At 36.5% G+C, this 17,097-nt stretch overlaps 1 protein-coding gene across 1 annotated transcript in view; it reads right to left on the minus strand.

The window, feature by feature from the left end:
• Window positions 1-9,366: 9,366 nt before the first annotated feature.
• Window positions 9,367-17,097, minus strand: part of LOC107013845 (salicylic acid-binding protein 2) — a 12,275-nt gene continuing 4,544 nt past the window's right edge. Inside the window, exons 2-3 of the mRNA XM_015213724.1 lie at window positions 11,558-11,695; window positions 9,367-9,811 (exon numbers count right to left, since the gene is read on the minus strand). Coding sequence (XP_015069210.1) covers window positions 9,530-9,811; window positions 11,558-11,695 — 420 coding nt within the window. The 3' untranslated portion in view covers window positions 9,367-9,529. The remainder of the gene's footprint in view (window positions 9,812-11,557; window positions 11,696-17,097) is intronic.

Here is a 17,097-nt window from a genome sequence, read left to right on the forward strand (position 1 = left end):
TATATATATATATATATATATATATATATATATATACATATACCTGCACCATCTGTCGTACTTGTTGCAATAAATATCCCATTATATGGACCTCTCGGATGACTACCATCCACCACGACTATTGCTCTACAATGCATGAATTCTTGCATAAATGTATTTAATGCAACAGATAGATACAAGAACTCATTATTTATACTCTTTTTCATACGTATATGAGACCCCGGATAAGTGATATCCATCATATACAAATACGCAGGTAACTTTGCATATGATCCAGCTGGTGTAACTCTCAAAGATTTCAATGCTTTCTCCCTGGCCCTCCAAGCCAACGTATAGTTAACATCAACTCCAAGATCAATCTTAACATCTTTTTTTATATCAGCTGCTATATATTTACGCTTATGATCGACCAATTTAGGTTTCACAATGCCTCCAATCAAATTGCTAGTTACATGTCGTTGTGAATAAACTCTATCTTTTAAAGGACATGTATGCTTTCTGTTGAATGCTCAAATTTTGAACATTCCAGATTTGTTGATATTAGAAGCCTTCATTAACCATTCACATCCCTTAGAATAATATTCCAGAGTATAACTGCATGATATTTTTCATCACAGTTAATCGATGATATAGTATACAAATTTATTTTACACTATGCAATAAAAATATTTATACATTTTAAAAGACGATATTTGAAAGGCACACTACCTGATTGAATTTGACCTAGCAGTTTTATATTGAAACCTCTTTTCAATCGCATATGTTTCCATGACTGCTTTCAAAAATTGATCTGTCCTTGTATACTTGATCAACCTCAACATGCTTGTTAGATTCATCTGAAATCACCCCAGTTGTATCAATCGATACAAATGCAACATTTGTTTCCTCCGATTCAGCAACAATCATACCATGAGAATCATTTTATAGCAACAGTTGCCAACACCCCATATCTCCATATGATAGACCTTGACACTGAGAAATATGTCTATCACATGAATCCAAAATAGTTATACAAATCGGAAACTTGTTAAAATCAATGTTGTCCTTTTTAAGCATTACGTACACCCTGACACCCATGTCATTGTGTATAACCACTCGTTTATTGCTTTCTTCAACCTTGTACTCAATCTTCAAAATCTTATTATTCATATCAACGCCAATCTGTTTGGCAATAGTAGTATAAAACTCAAGAAACGTTGATTGTTCCTTAAAAACTATTCCCTCTATAGTATGATCAATGTACCTATTTGCATCGTCCCATTTTCTAGAATGCATAACAAAAATAGCCAATGAGGCCATTATCTACAGAATTTCAAACAAAATTTTATTTCAAATCATTTACAGAAATCATATATACAATTAATACAACACTTTTATACAATCAGATTTATAAATAATGACAAACTTATGTTTACACTGATACAAATACTACTTCAAAAAAAAGTATATAATTGTATCCTATGGGTTTTCATCTTAAAAAATTTACATATTTTTTCAACATATACATTACTTCAGTATTTGTATATGCAAAATTAGAAATCACAGAACGTATACTACACAACTATATCACAGGTAATGCAAATAGATACAAAACTAAACTTTTGAACTTATATACAATTAAATAACACGACCTTTGTATACAAAAAAAATTAATATACTACTACGACATACTGTCGTTTACGATAAACATTGAAACCAGTTTTTAAAAGAAAAACACTCCAAAAAAATTATATACACTTACGTTATGGACATATACAATTCTCAACACACTAAGGAACGCACATATATCCAAATTTGTAAATCCAATAGAACATTGTATAATTATTGCAATAATAAACATGAATTTTCATCCAATGAACCATTACTTGTATTTGAATATACAAAAAAACAAAAAAAATAGATGAGCTGCTGCTTCGTCAAAGCGCAGAAATAAGTTTATCTTGTCTTTCAATTGCTGTATACTTCTTATTTTTTGAAAAAAAAAATAACTTTGAACGTTTACCTTAAATTATGGCATTATCTAAATTTATTGTTAGCTTATTTAACGCTTCAGTTACAAACCACTTTTTCTAAAAGAAAATTGTATAAATAAAAAATAAAAGAAACGTTATATACAAAATTAAAGATACCTAAATAACTAAATTATACCCATAGAATGTAATTAGGTAAACTATACCCATATAATGTTATTTAATCAATTAAGTTTGCCATATATAAAATTTTCCCTAAACTTAAAAGAATGGATTTTTTATATAAATAATATAATTTATTAGATTAATTATGCTTTTAAGTGTTACTTTATTTTTATTACCATATATGACATATTTTTAACTTTAATAGTCATTTGATATAAACATATTAAAATTGTATATTAGGTGAAGTTCAGAAAAATTGTATGAAAGTTATATCAAACTGTATCAAATATAAACAATTGGTGGTCTCTGGTAATGGTGCTTACGAAAAAAGAGAGGTGAGTTCTAAAAATCTGTATTAAAATTGTATAAATATAAATGATAGTTATGATACAATTCGAATTTGATATCATGCATCACTATGAATTCGATAGTTACTATTCCAGAATAAATATAATACATTTCTAACAATGTAAACTAATTTGAATAGTATCGGAATGTTTGAAATTCATATGTAATACTTGTAATATTTTGTATTAAAAATATTTTACATATATATTCATCACACGCATTAAAGCATGCCTATAATATGTTGAGTTCAAAATGTATTATAACTGTTGTTTATTTTTCCTCTTATTAACAGTATTAAAATATGTTATTGTCTTAAAAATGTTTTAGTTACATATTCACCACGTGCATTGAAATATGCCTATAATATGTATTGTATATTGAATTAAAAATGTATTATAATTATTTTTATCTTTTTTCTCTTATTAAAAATGTTAAATTGTATTATTATTGTATTGAAATATGCCTATAATATGTATAATGTATTAAATTTTAAATGTATTGCAAATATAATTTATATTTATTTATTTTATTAATGACGTCAAAAAAAAACCTTCATATTTTATTATCTCCAAAAATAAATTGCAGTCTTCACAAAATATCCTTATATATTAAGATATAAATTTCAATTTTGTAAAAACTATTTTTAATAATACCAATTCAAAATCAAGTCTTATATTAAAATAATCAATTTTTTTTTTTTTAAAAAAAGGTGAAAGAGAAAGAAGAGAAATAGTGAGAGAGAAAGAGAAAAAGAAAGAGGGGAGAAATAAGAAAATAAGAAAAAAAGAAAAGAAGAGAAAAAGAGAGACCATTAACTATGTATTTAGCTATTTTTGGTAAGAAAAATAAGGGTAATTTGTGTAAAAGTAAAAGATATATGCTATAACTCGTAAATAAGGATATATAATACATTATCCATGTAAAATAGGCCAAAAATAATTATAGGTAAATATCCCTTTACAACATATACTAGTTAATTAGTCATTATAGCGATAGTTTTAGTCAATTACCACTTGCGACCAACATTAATGATAATTTGTGGACTGAGTTTTCAATTTTGTATAATTCGCACGTTTGTATAATTCAAAATTTGTATAATATAATTTGTATAAATTTTGTATAATATAGTTTGTATAATTGTTTAAAGTTCAGATGGTTATATTTGTATAAATTTGTTTTTTTGTGTTTATACAAAAAAAATAATAACTCAGTTATACATCTATGATGTTCCATACAAATTTATGGGGTTGTGGGACGCAAGTGATATATAATCACTTTTGTGAGGCCCGTTGTAATCCGAGTGAATTGATTGAGATTATTTCTCTCTATATTCTGTATTCTCCTATTTATATAGTAGATTACTCATCTCCCTTATGATCATAGGTCGATTGATCGAACCATATTAATAAATCTTTGTGCCTCTTGGTATATTTCTCGTTTGTCTTTTTACTCATAATCTTTTGAAATTCGCGCTATTAACTTTTATATGATACCTGATTATTTTCGATTCTAACATGTGAAACATGAGAATCTGATTAATGTATAATAAAAAATTTGGTATCTCATTAATAACAGATAGTATTAAATAAATAGTATTAAATAATATTAGTATTTACTGTGTACTAATCCTAGTCCTATTAGGATTAGTACTCCTTAATCCTAGTCCTTTTAGGATTAGTACTCCTTCCTATATCTCCTATATATATCTCCCATGTATTCCCTTATTAGGTTAACACTTCAATACAATCAATATTCCTTCATGGTATCAAGAGCCTATAAACCTAGATCTTCTTTTCTCTAGTTATTTTTTCTTTTCTCTCATTAGGGCACAGATCGTTCCCTCACTTCTCTTGGGCGGCGGCAGCCATGACAACCGAGGTGGATCCTCTCGATTCACTTCCTTCTGGCGTTAAACTCCTTCTCAGGCATCTTCATGCCCTGATTCCCGAAAAATTATCAGACATAAATTACCCTACATGGAAAATCACCGTTCTTACAGCCCTTGAGGCCAATTACCTTCTCAAATACGTCGATGGAAGCACAGAACCGCCGCCGGCAGTCATCACCGCCACGGACAAATCAGAAAAAACCAATCCGGCCCATGCCGCCTGGAAAGCCGTGGATGGCCAGATCCGATCATGTTTGATTGCGGTCATCTCTCCCACGGTTCAGAAACACGTCCGATCCTACACAACTGCTTCAGCCCTGTGGACGGCCCTCGCAACACGCTATGCATCAATTTCCCACTCTCATATTTTTCAATTGCGTGATCGTCTCCACACAATTACCAAAGGCACGAAAACTATGGCGGAGTATTTAGACGAGGTCTCCACCATCATCACAGCCCTCGACACCGTGAACGAAATCATTCCCGAAAAAGATCTCGTCATGTGCGTCGTTCGGGGGCTCCCATCAGCTTACTCCTCCATTAAACAGGCGGTTCGCATCAGTCCAACGCCCGTTGACCTGGCTACTCTCTCCTCGTGGCTAAAAAGTGAAGAAATCAACGTGGATCTGGAGAGCAAACTTCTTCTCCGAGAAGCCGCTGTTATGGAGCCGGCCACCGCCCTCACCGCAAGCCAGAACTATCGCGGGGGGCGTGGTGGCGGCCGGCAGGGGAGCCGCGGCGGCTACGGCAGAAACAGCGGAGGCCGCGGGCGCGGCGGTCGGCAGGGCAGTCGTCCGCCGTACGACGGTCAGCAGCACGGCAGCAACAACAGCCTGCACTCCTTCGGCAGCGGCGGGCAGTCATCTTCCAGCGGCGGGCAGGGCACTTACGAGCGGGATCGTCCAACTTGTCAAATCTGTCAGAAAACAGGACACACCGCTGTTCGTTGCTGGTTTCGGTATGAGGAGAGCCGAAATAGTGATAACCGTGCCAATTATGCATCTCAAGCCGGCCCTTCCTCTGAATGGCTGTTGGATACTGGGGCCAACATGCACGTTACTTCTGATCTATCCAAGCTTAACGCTCCAAATCCATATCATGGCTCCAATGGTATTACTGTTGGCAACGGTGAGTCCCTTAATATTTCTCACACTGGCACGGGTACCATTAAAACCCCCACCGCTATCTTTCACCTAGGTAACCTTACCCACGTCCCTTCTATTAAATCCAATCTCCTTTCAGTTCACCAATTCACAAAAGACAATAATTGCTCACTCTTGTTCACCTCTAATGATTTTCAGATCCTAGACAATACTACCAAGAGGGTGATTTTTCAGGGCCCCTGTGAGCATGGTCTGTACGTTCTTCCTGGCACAAGTTCGTCTGCCCACCCAGTTTCAGAAAGCGTTCCTGTGGCTCCGGTGGCTCTTTCGGCTGATGGCCACAGTCTGTTGTGGCACAGTCGTCTGGGTCACCCGTCTACTCAAATAATAAATTCTTTAATGTCTCAATTAGGTTTTTCTTCCATTCATGTAAACAATTGTGACTCCTGTTCAATTGCTAAATCTCATAAATTACCTTTTACTTTATCTGAGAAGCGTACAACTGCACCTTTTCAACTTATTCATTCTGACCTATGGGGTCCTACTGCTGTTCCTTCATTTGCTGGTTTTCGCTATTATATTTGTTTTGTGGATGATTTTACAAAATACACTTGGTTGTACCCACTAAAACACAAATCACAGGCATACACCACCTTTGTCACTTTTGAAAAAATGGTCAAAACACAATTCAATTCTCATGTTAAACTTTTTCGAAGTGACAATGGAAAGGAATATGTCAATAACATCTTTGGCCAGTTTCTGCAATCCCTGGGAATTATACATCAAACCTCCTGTCCATACACTCCCGAACAGAATGGGGTGGCTGAGCGTAAGCATCGCCATCTCATTGAAACGGTGGTTACTCTTCTACATCAATCTCATCTCCCTGTCTCCTTTTGGGTAGAAGCTCTAGCCACCGCAAACTACCTCATTAACAGAATGCCCAGTCACACTCTCTCCAACAAATCACCCTATCAACTCCTTTACCAAGAACTTCCCAATTATACCAACCTCCGCGTCTTTGGGTGTCTTGCCTACCCTTGGCTACGCCCTCATATTACTCACAAATTACAACCCCGATCCCGTCCTTGTATTTTTTTGGGCTATCATCCTACCTCCAAGGGTTATCGCTGTCTTGACCCACAAACTCATAAAGTCTACATATCTCGTCATGTCAAATTTGTCGAAAATGAGTTTCCCTACGAGTCTATTTCCTCCTCCACAAATACATCATTCATTGGCGTCCTTCCCCTTTTTCCAACATACTCACAGGGTCCCTCACCACCTTCCCCCACACCTCCACCCACTACCCAACCACCCCTCATCACCCCTTCGACCGTCACCCACAATACACCCGCAACCACCACCCACACTCACAACCAACCCGAACCACCCCATACCCACAACATCTCCAGCCCGATCCGTTTTGGGTCCTTCCCGGCCACCCCCGAATCACCACCGCCCGTGCCACCCCCCAATACTCATCCCATGTTAACCCGTGGCAAAGCCGGTATCTTTAAACCCAAAACCTTTCAGGCTACCATACTACCAAATACACCCCTTCCCGATAGTGAACCAACAACCTACTCTGTTGCCTCAAAAAATGCTTATTGGCGTCATGCTATGGATGACGAGTTTAAGGCTTTGACTGATCAGAAAACTTGGGTTCTTGTACCTAAGCCCCATGGGCGGCACCCAGTGGGCTGTAAATGGGTGTACAAAATTAAACACAATGCGGATGGCAGTATTTCCAGGTACAAGGCTCGTTTGGTTGCTAAAGGCTACAATCAGGAGTATGGGCTTGATTACTCCGAGACATTCAGTCCTGTTATTCGGCAGGAAACCATTCGCCTGGTACTGTCACTCGCCGTGCGCAACAATTGGCTCATCAATCAGTTGGATGTTTCCAATGCTTTTCTTCATGGCATGCTTGATGAAACTATCTACATGACGCAACCACCGGGCTATGTTGATCCCCGCTTCCCTCAACATGTTTGCAAACTCCAGAAGTCTCTGTATGGGCTCAAGCAAGCCCCCCGTGCTTGGTACACACGTCTGAAAACGTTCCTCCAGGGACTCGGCTTCACGTGTTGCGTACACGACACGAGTCTGTTTACTCGACATTCAGCACACGGTACAGTCATTCTTCTTGTCTATGTAGATGATATCATTATTACAGGCTCTACTGCAGCTCTCATTCAGGATGTCACTCGAGCTATGCATACTACCTTCAAAATGAAGGACCTTGGCCCGTTACATTATTTTCTGGGAATGGAGGTTTCTCGGACAGGCAGCGGCTTGTTTCTTCATCAGTCAAAATATGCTCGAGATCTGTTGCAGAAAGCTGGACTGGAAAAATGCACCAGTCAACCAACACCGATGGCAGTCTCTTCGTCTACGAATGGAGCCGACACCCCCTTTGCCGATATCACCCACTTCCGCAGCCTCATTGGGGCTCTACAGTATCTGGCCATTACCCGTCCTGACATCCAGTTTGCTGTCAACCGAGTTGCTCAGCGCATGCATCAACCAAGTGAACATGATTACCATTGTCTAAAACGCATTCTCAGGTACATTTTTGGCACTCTTGGTCGTGGTTTACTCATTCGACCCGGGGACTTGGAGCTTCGGGGTTTCTCAGATTCAGATTGGGCGAATGATAAAAATGACAGAAAATCTACATCGGGGTTTCTCGTTTTTTTGGGGCCGAACCTGATCTCCTGGTGTACAAAAAAACAACCCAAGGTCTCTCGGTCCTCGACTGAAGCTGAATACCGCGCCCTTGCTCTTCTTGCTGCTGAGACCATGTGGGTCACATATATTCTTCGCGAACTCCGCGCCACTCACACTGTTCCTGCTCTCTATTGTGACAACAAATCAACCATCTGTGTGGCCAAGAATTCCGTCCTACACACCAGAATGAAGCATGTTGATACCGATTGTCTCTTTGTTCGCGATGAAGTTCAGGCCGGCACCATGACTGTGCAGTATGTACCCACTGAAGAACAACCGGCTGATATTCTCACCAAGCCTCTCCCGAGCCGACAGCACGATTACCTCAGTTCCAAGCTTCCGTTCGCTTCCGCTCAGCTCAGCTTGAGGGGGGATAATAACAGATAGTATTAAATAAATAGTATTAAATAATATTAGTATTTACTGTGTACTAATCTTAGTCCTATTAGGATTAGTACTCCTTAATCCTAGTCCTATTAGGATTAGTACTCCTTCCTATATCTCCTATATATATCTCCCATGTATTCCCTTATTAGGTTAACACTTCAATACAATCAATATTCCTTCACTCATAAACGAGTCAAATACATTGAAGCGAATTATTGCTATGTCTGAGATGAGTTGCTCGCCGGTCATATATCTCCGAGCTTTGTTGGACATTCTGGATGCTCATAAACATATATGAAATATTGTACTTATGATAATTATGTAATTATAATTTAATTAGGGATGTAATTATAATTTAATTATTTCATTTCTGCATATTTATTTTAAACACTTTCGACTATAATGATAAGCCTATGAATCTAACAATATATAGCTACTATAAATAACACAAACCTTTAAATAGTAATTAGGGATAACACAAACCTTTAAATAGTAATTAGGGAAGGATAGAAGCTACTTCATTCGTCCACTTTTAATTGTCATAATTTTTATTTTTAAAGTTAAATTATAAGAATTTAAACTAATATTGTAACACGTATTTTTTCATCATACATGATATGCAAAAAATTACAATTTATAGTACTTTTCATATAATTCTTGAATATCTAAAATTTTGTTTAAAATATCGAATTAATATAATCTAATTTAACTTTGAAAAATAATCAAATTGACATTTAAAAATGCAACACGACAAATAAAAACAGAGCAAAAGTATTAAACACTAAATATTTTTGGTATAGTAGACCAAAGAAATGTTTAGTTATCTCACCACACTCTTCAATAGGTACATAGAATTAACACAACATATTTTTTTCGGTTGAAAGGAAGAAGAAATAATTAATTATGTAAAGAGCAAAATGAATAATGACTTGAGATTAATTGTATTTATGGGCAATCTCCAAGAGAGTGTCACAAAGTTGTTTAGGCATACATAGCATTGCCATATGATCAGCACCTTTAATCTCCATTGCTTCTGTCACACCAATGTTGTCAATTTGCCATTGCTGAAATTCTTGTGGTATGCCTTTGTCCTCAGTGCATACTATGTAAACTCTCTTCACTGATCCATATCCTTCATCACTCAAGTACTTTTCCTTTGACAAATCTTCCAGAAACAAAGAGCTTGGTCTCACTAATGATGATGCTAATGCAACATCCTACCAAATCATGTAAGCTTGCTTTTATTTCCAAAGAGAAAAAAAGAACTAGCATATTACTTATTTTTCCTATTTGAACTATTATCCAACAGTCACTACAATAATACACATCTAACATTTTTTTATAGTGTGTATAGATTCTCTCTCTTGTTTAAAAATTCTATCACGTGGCATTCCAAGTGAAAAAAAAAATAGTTCCACCTTGGCAAAATCTAAATAAAAGTAATATTAAGTTAAAAGTTAAGGTAAAAAATTAAAGGCTTAAGTCATCTACGGTCACCTAAAGTTGTCCGTATTGTTCACTTAGACATTTTAACTAAGACTATTATCTATTAGACACTTAAAATATATAAAATGTTAACCTATTAAACATAAAATGTGGATGTGGCAATAAATATAGATTCCACGTATGTTAAGCGCGTGAATAGATCTAAATAATTTTTTTAATTATTTTTTTAATTAAAAACTTGGACATTTTTTCATTTATCGACACTAGGAAATAATGATTTTTTTTTTAGTTTAAAAATGATTTCTTAATCAGCAAAAGAAAGTAATTATGTCAAGTAATTATGTCTTATTCTCCATTTTCTTTTTGAGTCAAACTTGTGCACTTCTTTCCTCTGCTTCTATTCTTCTTTCCCCATTTTTTGTCTCAAACTTCTGCATTTTTTTTTCATTCTTTATATCAAGAAAATCTAAATCTAAATCTATGAATTAACTTTGTAACAAGAAAGAAGATTTCGACATTGGAGTTTAAAAAGTTGGGCGACGTCCGTCTGTTTTCAATATCTGGTCATTTAAGTAAACATCACCACTCAAATTAAAATATAATCCCATTAAATTTATTAAAGTGATATTAGAGAATTCTACAAAATAACTTGAGTACTCTGGATTTCTCTACGCCGCCGTTCACTTACGTTAATTTATTTTCCATAAACATCACTTCGCTAAACTACACATACATTATAATGTTCCACTATTTATATCATGCTTAATCCCATAGTTTATAATAAGAAAAAAATGGATCTTGCTGGAGGAGGTGAGAACAAAGTGACAGTGGTGAAAACAAAGAAGAAACACCAAAAGTTTAATGGTTGAAATTGTTTTTTATTTCTTAAAATTGAAAATTCATTTTTATGACTAAATTGGACCCACATGCCACATGTCATAGTTTTATTTATGACTTTTTTAAGACACAGCGTGTGAATCACGCACACATTATTTTTAAACTTGATTTTGATTTTGTGTTCAATAGATACATATTTATTAATATTAGAGTGTCTAATAGGTACTAGTCCTAGTTAAGATATTAAAATAAATAATACGGAAAACTTTAAATGGCTGTAAATGACTTAAGCCAAAGTTAAAACTATCACGGAAGAACTTAGTTTATTCCAACCATGATATCCACCTTCTTAGTCATGGTTGTGTTTCTGTCATGACATCGTGCTTTTAAGGAAATCAATAAAAAATATGATGTGTCAGCAAATAGAGCCACTATATATGTTAGGTGGACAAAGATTTTATGGACAAACATGTTTAGAAGCATTTCTAGACAACATTTGGTCTATGCAACGTCTAAATGTGCTTCATTAGCCATTGACTTATAGTTCAAGTAGGAAACTCACATTCTCAATAGTTTATAAGTGAAACTTAACATGATAGATAATTTAAATATGTTTTTGACCCTAATCATAAACAAATATTAAAATTAAATAAAGTACATAGTTAAAGAGTAAAGGTTACCTCAGGAGAGCATAATTGGTAGAGCTTGTGAGCCAAAAATTTAGGGCCAAAAAACATGGATGTGAGTGGCTCTTCAGGTGTACCATATGGTAAAAATTGAGTGTCTAACCAATTTTCTGCTGGCGTCCGTTCATAGTACTTGATAAAATCACATTAAAAATTAATCTATAAGTAAAACAATATATTCACAACGAGCATATATTATAAAATTATCTATTATTTTACTACTACTAATAATAATATATGACTTCTTCATCATATATTTTAAATTATATGCATATACCAACAAAAGAAAATTAATAATTGATGGATTAAAAAGTGAAATGTAATTGAAGAGAATTAAGTAAAAAGAGTTTGGTGTAATATTTTTATGTGATATACTTCAGCATTAAATAACTACATAAGATTATGATATTCAGACTTAGAATGCCAATACATTGTAACGACCTGTTTAGTCGATTCGACCAGCAAGATTATTTTGATAGAAACTGGCTGAGTCGACGGAACAGTCGACGGACCGTCATGGTCACGACGGACCGTCGGGGGTCATCGTTCCAAAACACTTAAACTCTGAAAATCTGGGTACTGGGATCAACTCTCTGAACTTCACGACGGAACTGCAGTACGGACCGTCGTAGCCACGACGGACCGTCACAGACCTTTTACTGAAATTGAGTCTCTGAAGTTTGTGACGGACGTGCAGGACGGACGTCGCAGGTACGACGGGCCGTCAGGAGTGGCGTAATTCCACCTGGGTCGGATTTCTGCTAAAGTTTTAAAGGGGTGTTTTGGACTATTCCTGATTATAATTATAAAATTAGTGGGTTAATGTAAATAATTTATTTAGTCGGGGATTAAAGGAGATAACCTTGAAATAAATAGTGGGTTACATTTATCATCTTTTATACTTAATCACATGATAATTAGGGTAAAAGAAAAAGGGTTGGAAGAAGAGAAAATTTAAAAAGAAAAGAAGAGAGAACGAGCGAGAGAGAGAGAAGAACGAGGAGACAGCAAGGACATTGGAGAAGTAGATTGCTTGATCACGATTCTTCGGTGGAGGTAGGTTATGGTTTATGCTATTTCATAGTAAACTCTAAATAGCGAATGATATGTATTGGGTGATATTGTAAAGTCTTCTATATGCTTAATTGTGTGGTTGCATGATGTGATTTTGTAATTGTAATGGATCGGAAAGATGAGGCTGTGAATCTTAAACCTTAAAATCTCCCTATTTATGATGATGCCTTGACATAAAGGAAGACTTGATGAACTAAAGTAATGAGATTAGAGGATCGGGTGTCACGAACCGAAACGTAGTATTGGAGGATCGGGTGTCACGAACCGACACGTAGTATTAGGGGATCGGGTGTCACGAACCGACACGTAGTATTAGGGGATCGGGTGTCACGAACCGACACGTAGTATTAGGGGATCGGGTGTCACGAACCGACACGTAGTATTAGGGGATCGGGTGTCACGAACCGACACGTAGTATTAGGGGATCGGGTGTCACGAACCGACACGTAGTATTAGGGGATCGGGTGTCACGAACCGACACGTAGTATTAGGGGATCGGGTGTCACGAACCGACACGTAGTATTAGGGGATCGGGTGTCACGAACCGACACGTAGTATTAGGGGATCGGGTGTCACGAACCGACACGTAGTATTAGGGGATCGGGTGTCACGAACCGACACGTAGTATTAGGGGATCGGGTGTCACGAACCGACACGTAGTATTAGGGGATCGGGTGTCACGAACCGACACGTAGTATTAGGGGATCGGGTGTCACGAACCGACACGTAGTATTAGGGGATCGGGTGTCACGAACCGACACGTAGTATTAGGGGATCGGGTGTCACGAACCGACACGTAGTATTAGGGGATCGGGTGTCACGAACCGACACGTAGTATTAGGGGATCGGGTGTCACGAACCGACACGTAGTATTAGGGGATCGGGTGTCACGAACCGACACGTAGTATTAGGGGATCGGGTGTCACGAACCGACACGTAGTATTAGGGGATCGGGTGTCACGAACCGACACGTAGTATTAGGGGATCGGGTGTCACGAACCGACACGTAGTATTAGGGGATCGGGTGTCACGAACCGACACGTAGTATTAGGGGATCGGGTGTCACGAACCGACACGTAGTATTAGGGGATCGGGTGTCACGAACCGACACGTAGTATTAGGGGATCGGGTGTCACGAACCGACACGTAGTATTAGGGGATCGGGTGTCACGAACCGACACGTAGTATTAGGGGATCGGGTGTCACGAACCGACACGTAGTATTAGGGGATCGGGTGTCACGAACCGACACGTAGTATTAGGGGATCGGGTGTCACGAACCGACACGTAGTATTAGGGGATCGGGTGTCACGAACCGACACGTAGTATTAGGGGATCGGGTGTCACGAACCGACACGTAGTATTAGGGGATCGGGTGTCACGAACCGACACGTAGTATTAGGGGATCGGGTGTCACGAACCGACACGTAGTATTAGGGGATCGGGTGTCACGAACCGACACGTAGTATTAGGGGATCGGAGTGTCACGTTCCGACACAAGAGGAATAAAGAGAATGAATCTTGAATTATGATGATATACTCAATTTAAAGAACCTAACTCCCAAACGAGTATGGTGTGGAGGCTTGAGCCTCATAGATGTGCTTGGTGTTGTTGTCAAAGGGTTTTGTACTTGTTGTTGTCACCTGTTGAGTGTTGTAGTTGATTTTATATTATTACTTGATATATATTGCTTTCTATTTTGAGTTGGCCGATGATACCTACTCAGTACTTGTACTGACCCCTACTTTTATGTTCTTCTTGTTGTTTTGTGGAGTGCAGCAAGTGCACCAGTGACTTCGTCTCGTCCGCAACTCTAGCCAGTCTTCAGCACGTCAGATTTCAGGGTGAGCTATTGTTCCTAGCTCGGACTGGATTCTCTCATTCACGTCTTGATGTCCTTGAAGCTCAGACATGGACCTCCGTTTTATTCTTTATTTTAGTTCTTAAATATTCTTAGACTTAGTAATTTGAGGATAGATGTTCTTGATGTGATGACTTCCAGATTTTGGGGATAATAGTTGATAAATTTTAGAATGTTTATTTATTGGTTTTATTAATAAGATTTTGAGTCTTCCGCATTATGTTGGGGTTTAGATTTGTTGGTTCGCTCACATAGTAGGATAAGTGTGGGTGCCACTCGCGGCTCGTTTTGGGTCGTGACATACATTTATTAATAAAAATTAATTTAATAAAAAAGACTTCAAATAAAAAAAAATAATTAAGAGTTCTGTCAAATTAACATGGGCCAGTAAAGTTACAACCTTGGCTTCCTTCGTTTGATTTCTATGTAGGAGGCCATAATTAATTAACTTTGAAAGTTTACATGTTAAAATTCTTTATTGAACTGTAGTATAATCAATAAATATATTTTTGACATATAGATATAGTGAGTCTCATATGTCTATTTTTTTTTAATATAAGGGAAAAGGATCAAATATGTCCCTAAACTATTCAAAAAGGTTAGATATACCCCGTTTAAAGTTTGGTCCATTTATACCCTCGTCGTCCAATTTTTGGTCTACATATGCCCTTTTGGGCGTTAGTTGGACTTGGCCAACTCGAAATATCCAACTCATTTTACTTTTTTTTTAAATGCCAAATGGATTTTTTACGTCGTTTTTATGTATTATCACTTGACATTTATATTCAAGGGAAAAGAGTCAAATATGCCCCTAAACTATTCAAAAAAGTCTAGATATACCCCCGTTTAAAGTTTGGTCCATTTATACCCTCGCCTTTCAACTTTTGGTCTACATATGCCCTTATGGGTGTTAGTTGGTCAACTCGAAATATCCAACTCATTTTACTTTTCTTTAAATGCCAAATGAATTTTTCACATCATTTTTATATATTATCACTTGACATTTATATTAAAAGAGAAAAGACACTACACCATTTTAGGTCTACGGCAACACTACATCTTGACAACGCTTATAAAGTGTTGCCTAAAATACTTTTGGGAACACTTTTAAAGTGTAGCCAATGATTTTGACTTTTAGCTACATTAATTTTAGCAACACTTCTAAAGTGTACTCTTTAATGGGATAAACTACACTTTATAAGTGTTTTTATAGTTGGCAACAACTATTTACATGAATGGCCACACTTTTAAAGTGTGTTATTTTTATAATTGAAAATACAACACATTAAAAATGTGGCCTTAGTGTTTTCACCAAAATTTTATTTTCCCTCCAACATTTTAACATTAAAATTTCATCTCCCTCCCATTTTTATTTGGCCAAAAAAATAAAACATTAAAGAAAAATTAAAAAGAATAAAACATTAAAGAAATAAAAAAAGGCCACATCCTAAAACTTCAGCTGAAGCTTCCATTTTCAGCTGAAGAACACCATTCGCGGTAGCTGAAGAAGGATCGAAGAACGGAAGAAATCAGCTGTTGTTCAAGATTGGAGAACACCATTCGTCACATTTATGTTAAACTTCAACTGAAGAACACCATTTTCAGCTGAAAAATCAAAGAGCACTGCGATTTCTCTGAACATGAACTGACGAAGACGATTTTCCTCTCAGCTTCGTTGTTCAAGATTGGAGAGCTGAAGAAGACGATTTTCTTCAAAGATTTCTGGGTAAACTGTTGTTCCATCAGATTTCCTTTTGAAAATTGAAAGAAAATGCTTCACAAATCAACATGTCTCATGTCTTAAAGCTTTAGGTTGTTGGAATAGAGTTTATCAGGTAAGAGATTTTACCTTCAAAAGTCTAAATTATAGCTTTAAGATTTTTATATGCTTGTATGTCAGTCAAAAATTGATGTTGGGGTTTTTATGTTCTTGTGTTGTTGAGACGAATTTTGTTGATTTTGGGAGTTTAGTTTATAGTTGTATTACGTATAAATGGGCATACGTAAGCTTGGTTTTTATGGGAACCAGAGATCTTATTAATTTACTGGAATTTGCAGAGTTCTGTTTTTAAAAACACTTGTTAACTTTTTTTTAGTTTGCTATGATTTTTGTTTTGAGATTTGATTCTAAAACATGGTTCTCTTCATTTTTGAAATGTGATTTGCTCAGGATGCACAAAACAGAGTTGCAACGTATGCTCTCCATCGCTTGTTTCCAGATCTCCCAGTTCACATGCCAATTACTGAACCATATGCATCACTTATTTTGCAGTGGGAGGAAGGTCATTTTTCTAACTTCACGTGAAGTCAAATGTTTGATATTGGTATTACATTAAGCATTTTGGTAACTCAATTTTATACTTAACCCTGATCAAATTGGTCTCTTGTAGCCATAGAGCCCATAATTGTTTATCTAATCTTTTATTGCAAACTTTACATTGATAAACAATTTTTTTGTCTTCCTGAGTTCATAGTTTGATCACCTTAAGCTTGGTTTGTCTAGTGCATTTTCGAGTATGGATAGTAACTTTAGCTAATTCAGTCGTTTTGGCCATAAGTATAGATAGTAACTCTATTTGCTGGAAATCTGTTAAAACGC

The sequence above is a fragment of the Solanum pennellii genome, chromosome 3 (assembly GCF_001406875.1).
Source record: "Solanum pennellii chromosome 3, SPENNV200".
In the NCBI taxonomy this organism is placed as follows: Eukaryota; Viridiplantae; Streptophyta; class Magnoliopsida; order Solanales; family Solanaceae; genus Solanum; species Solanum pennellii.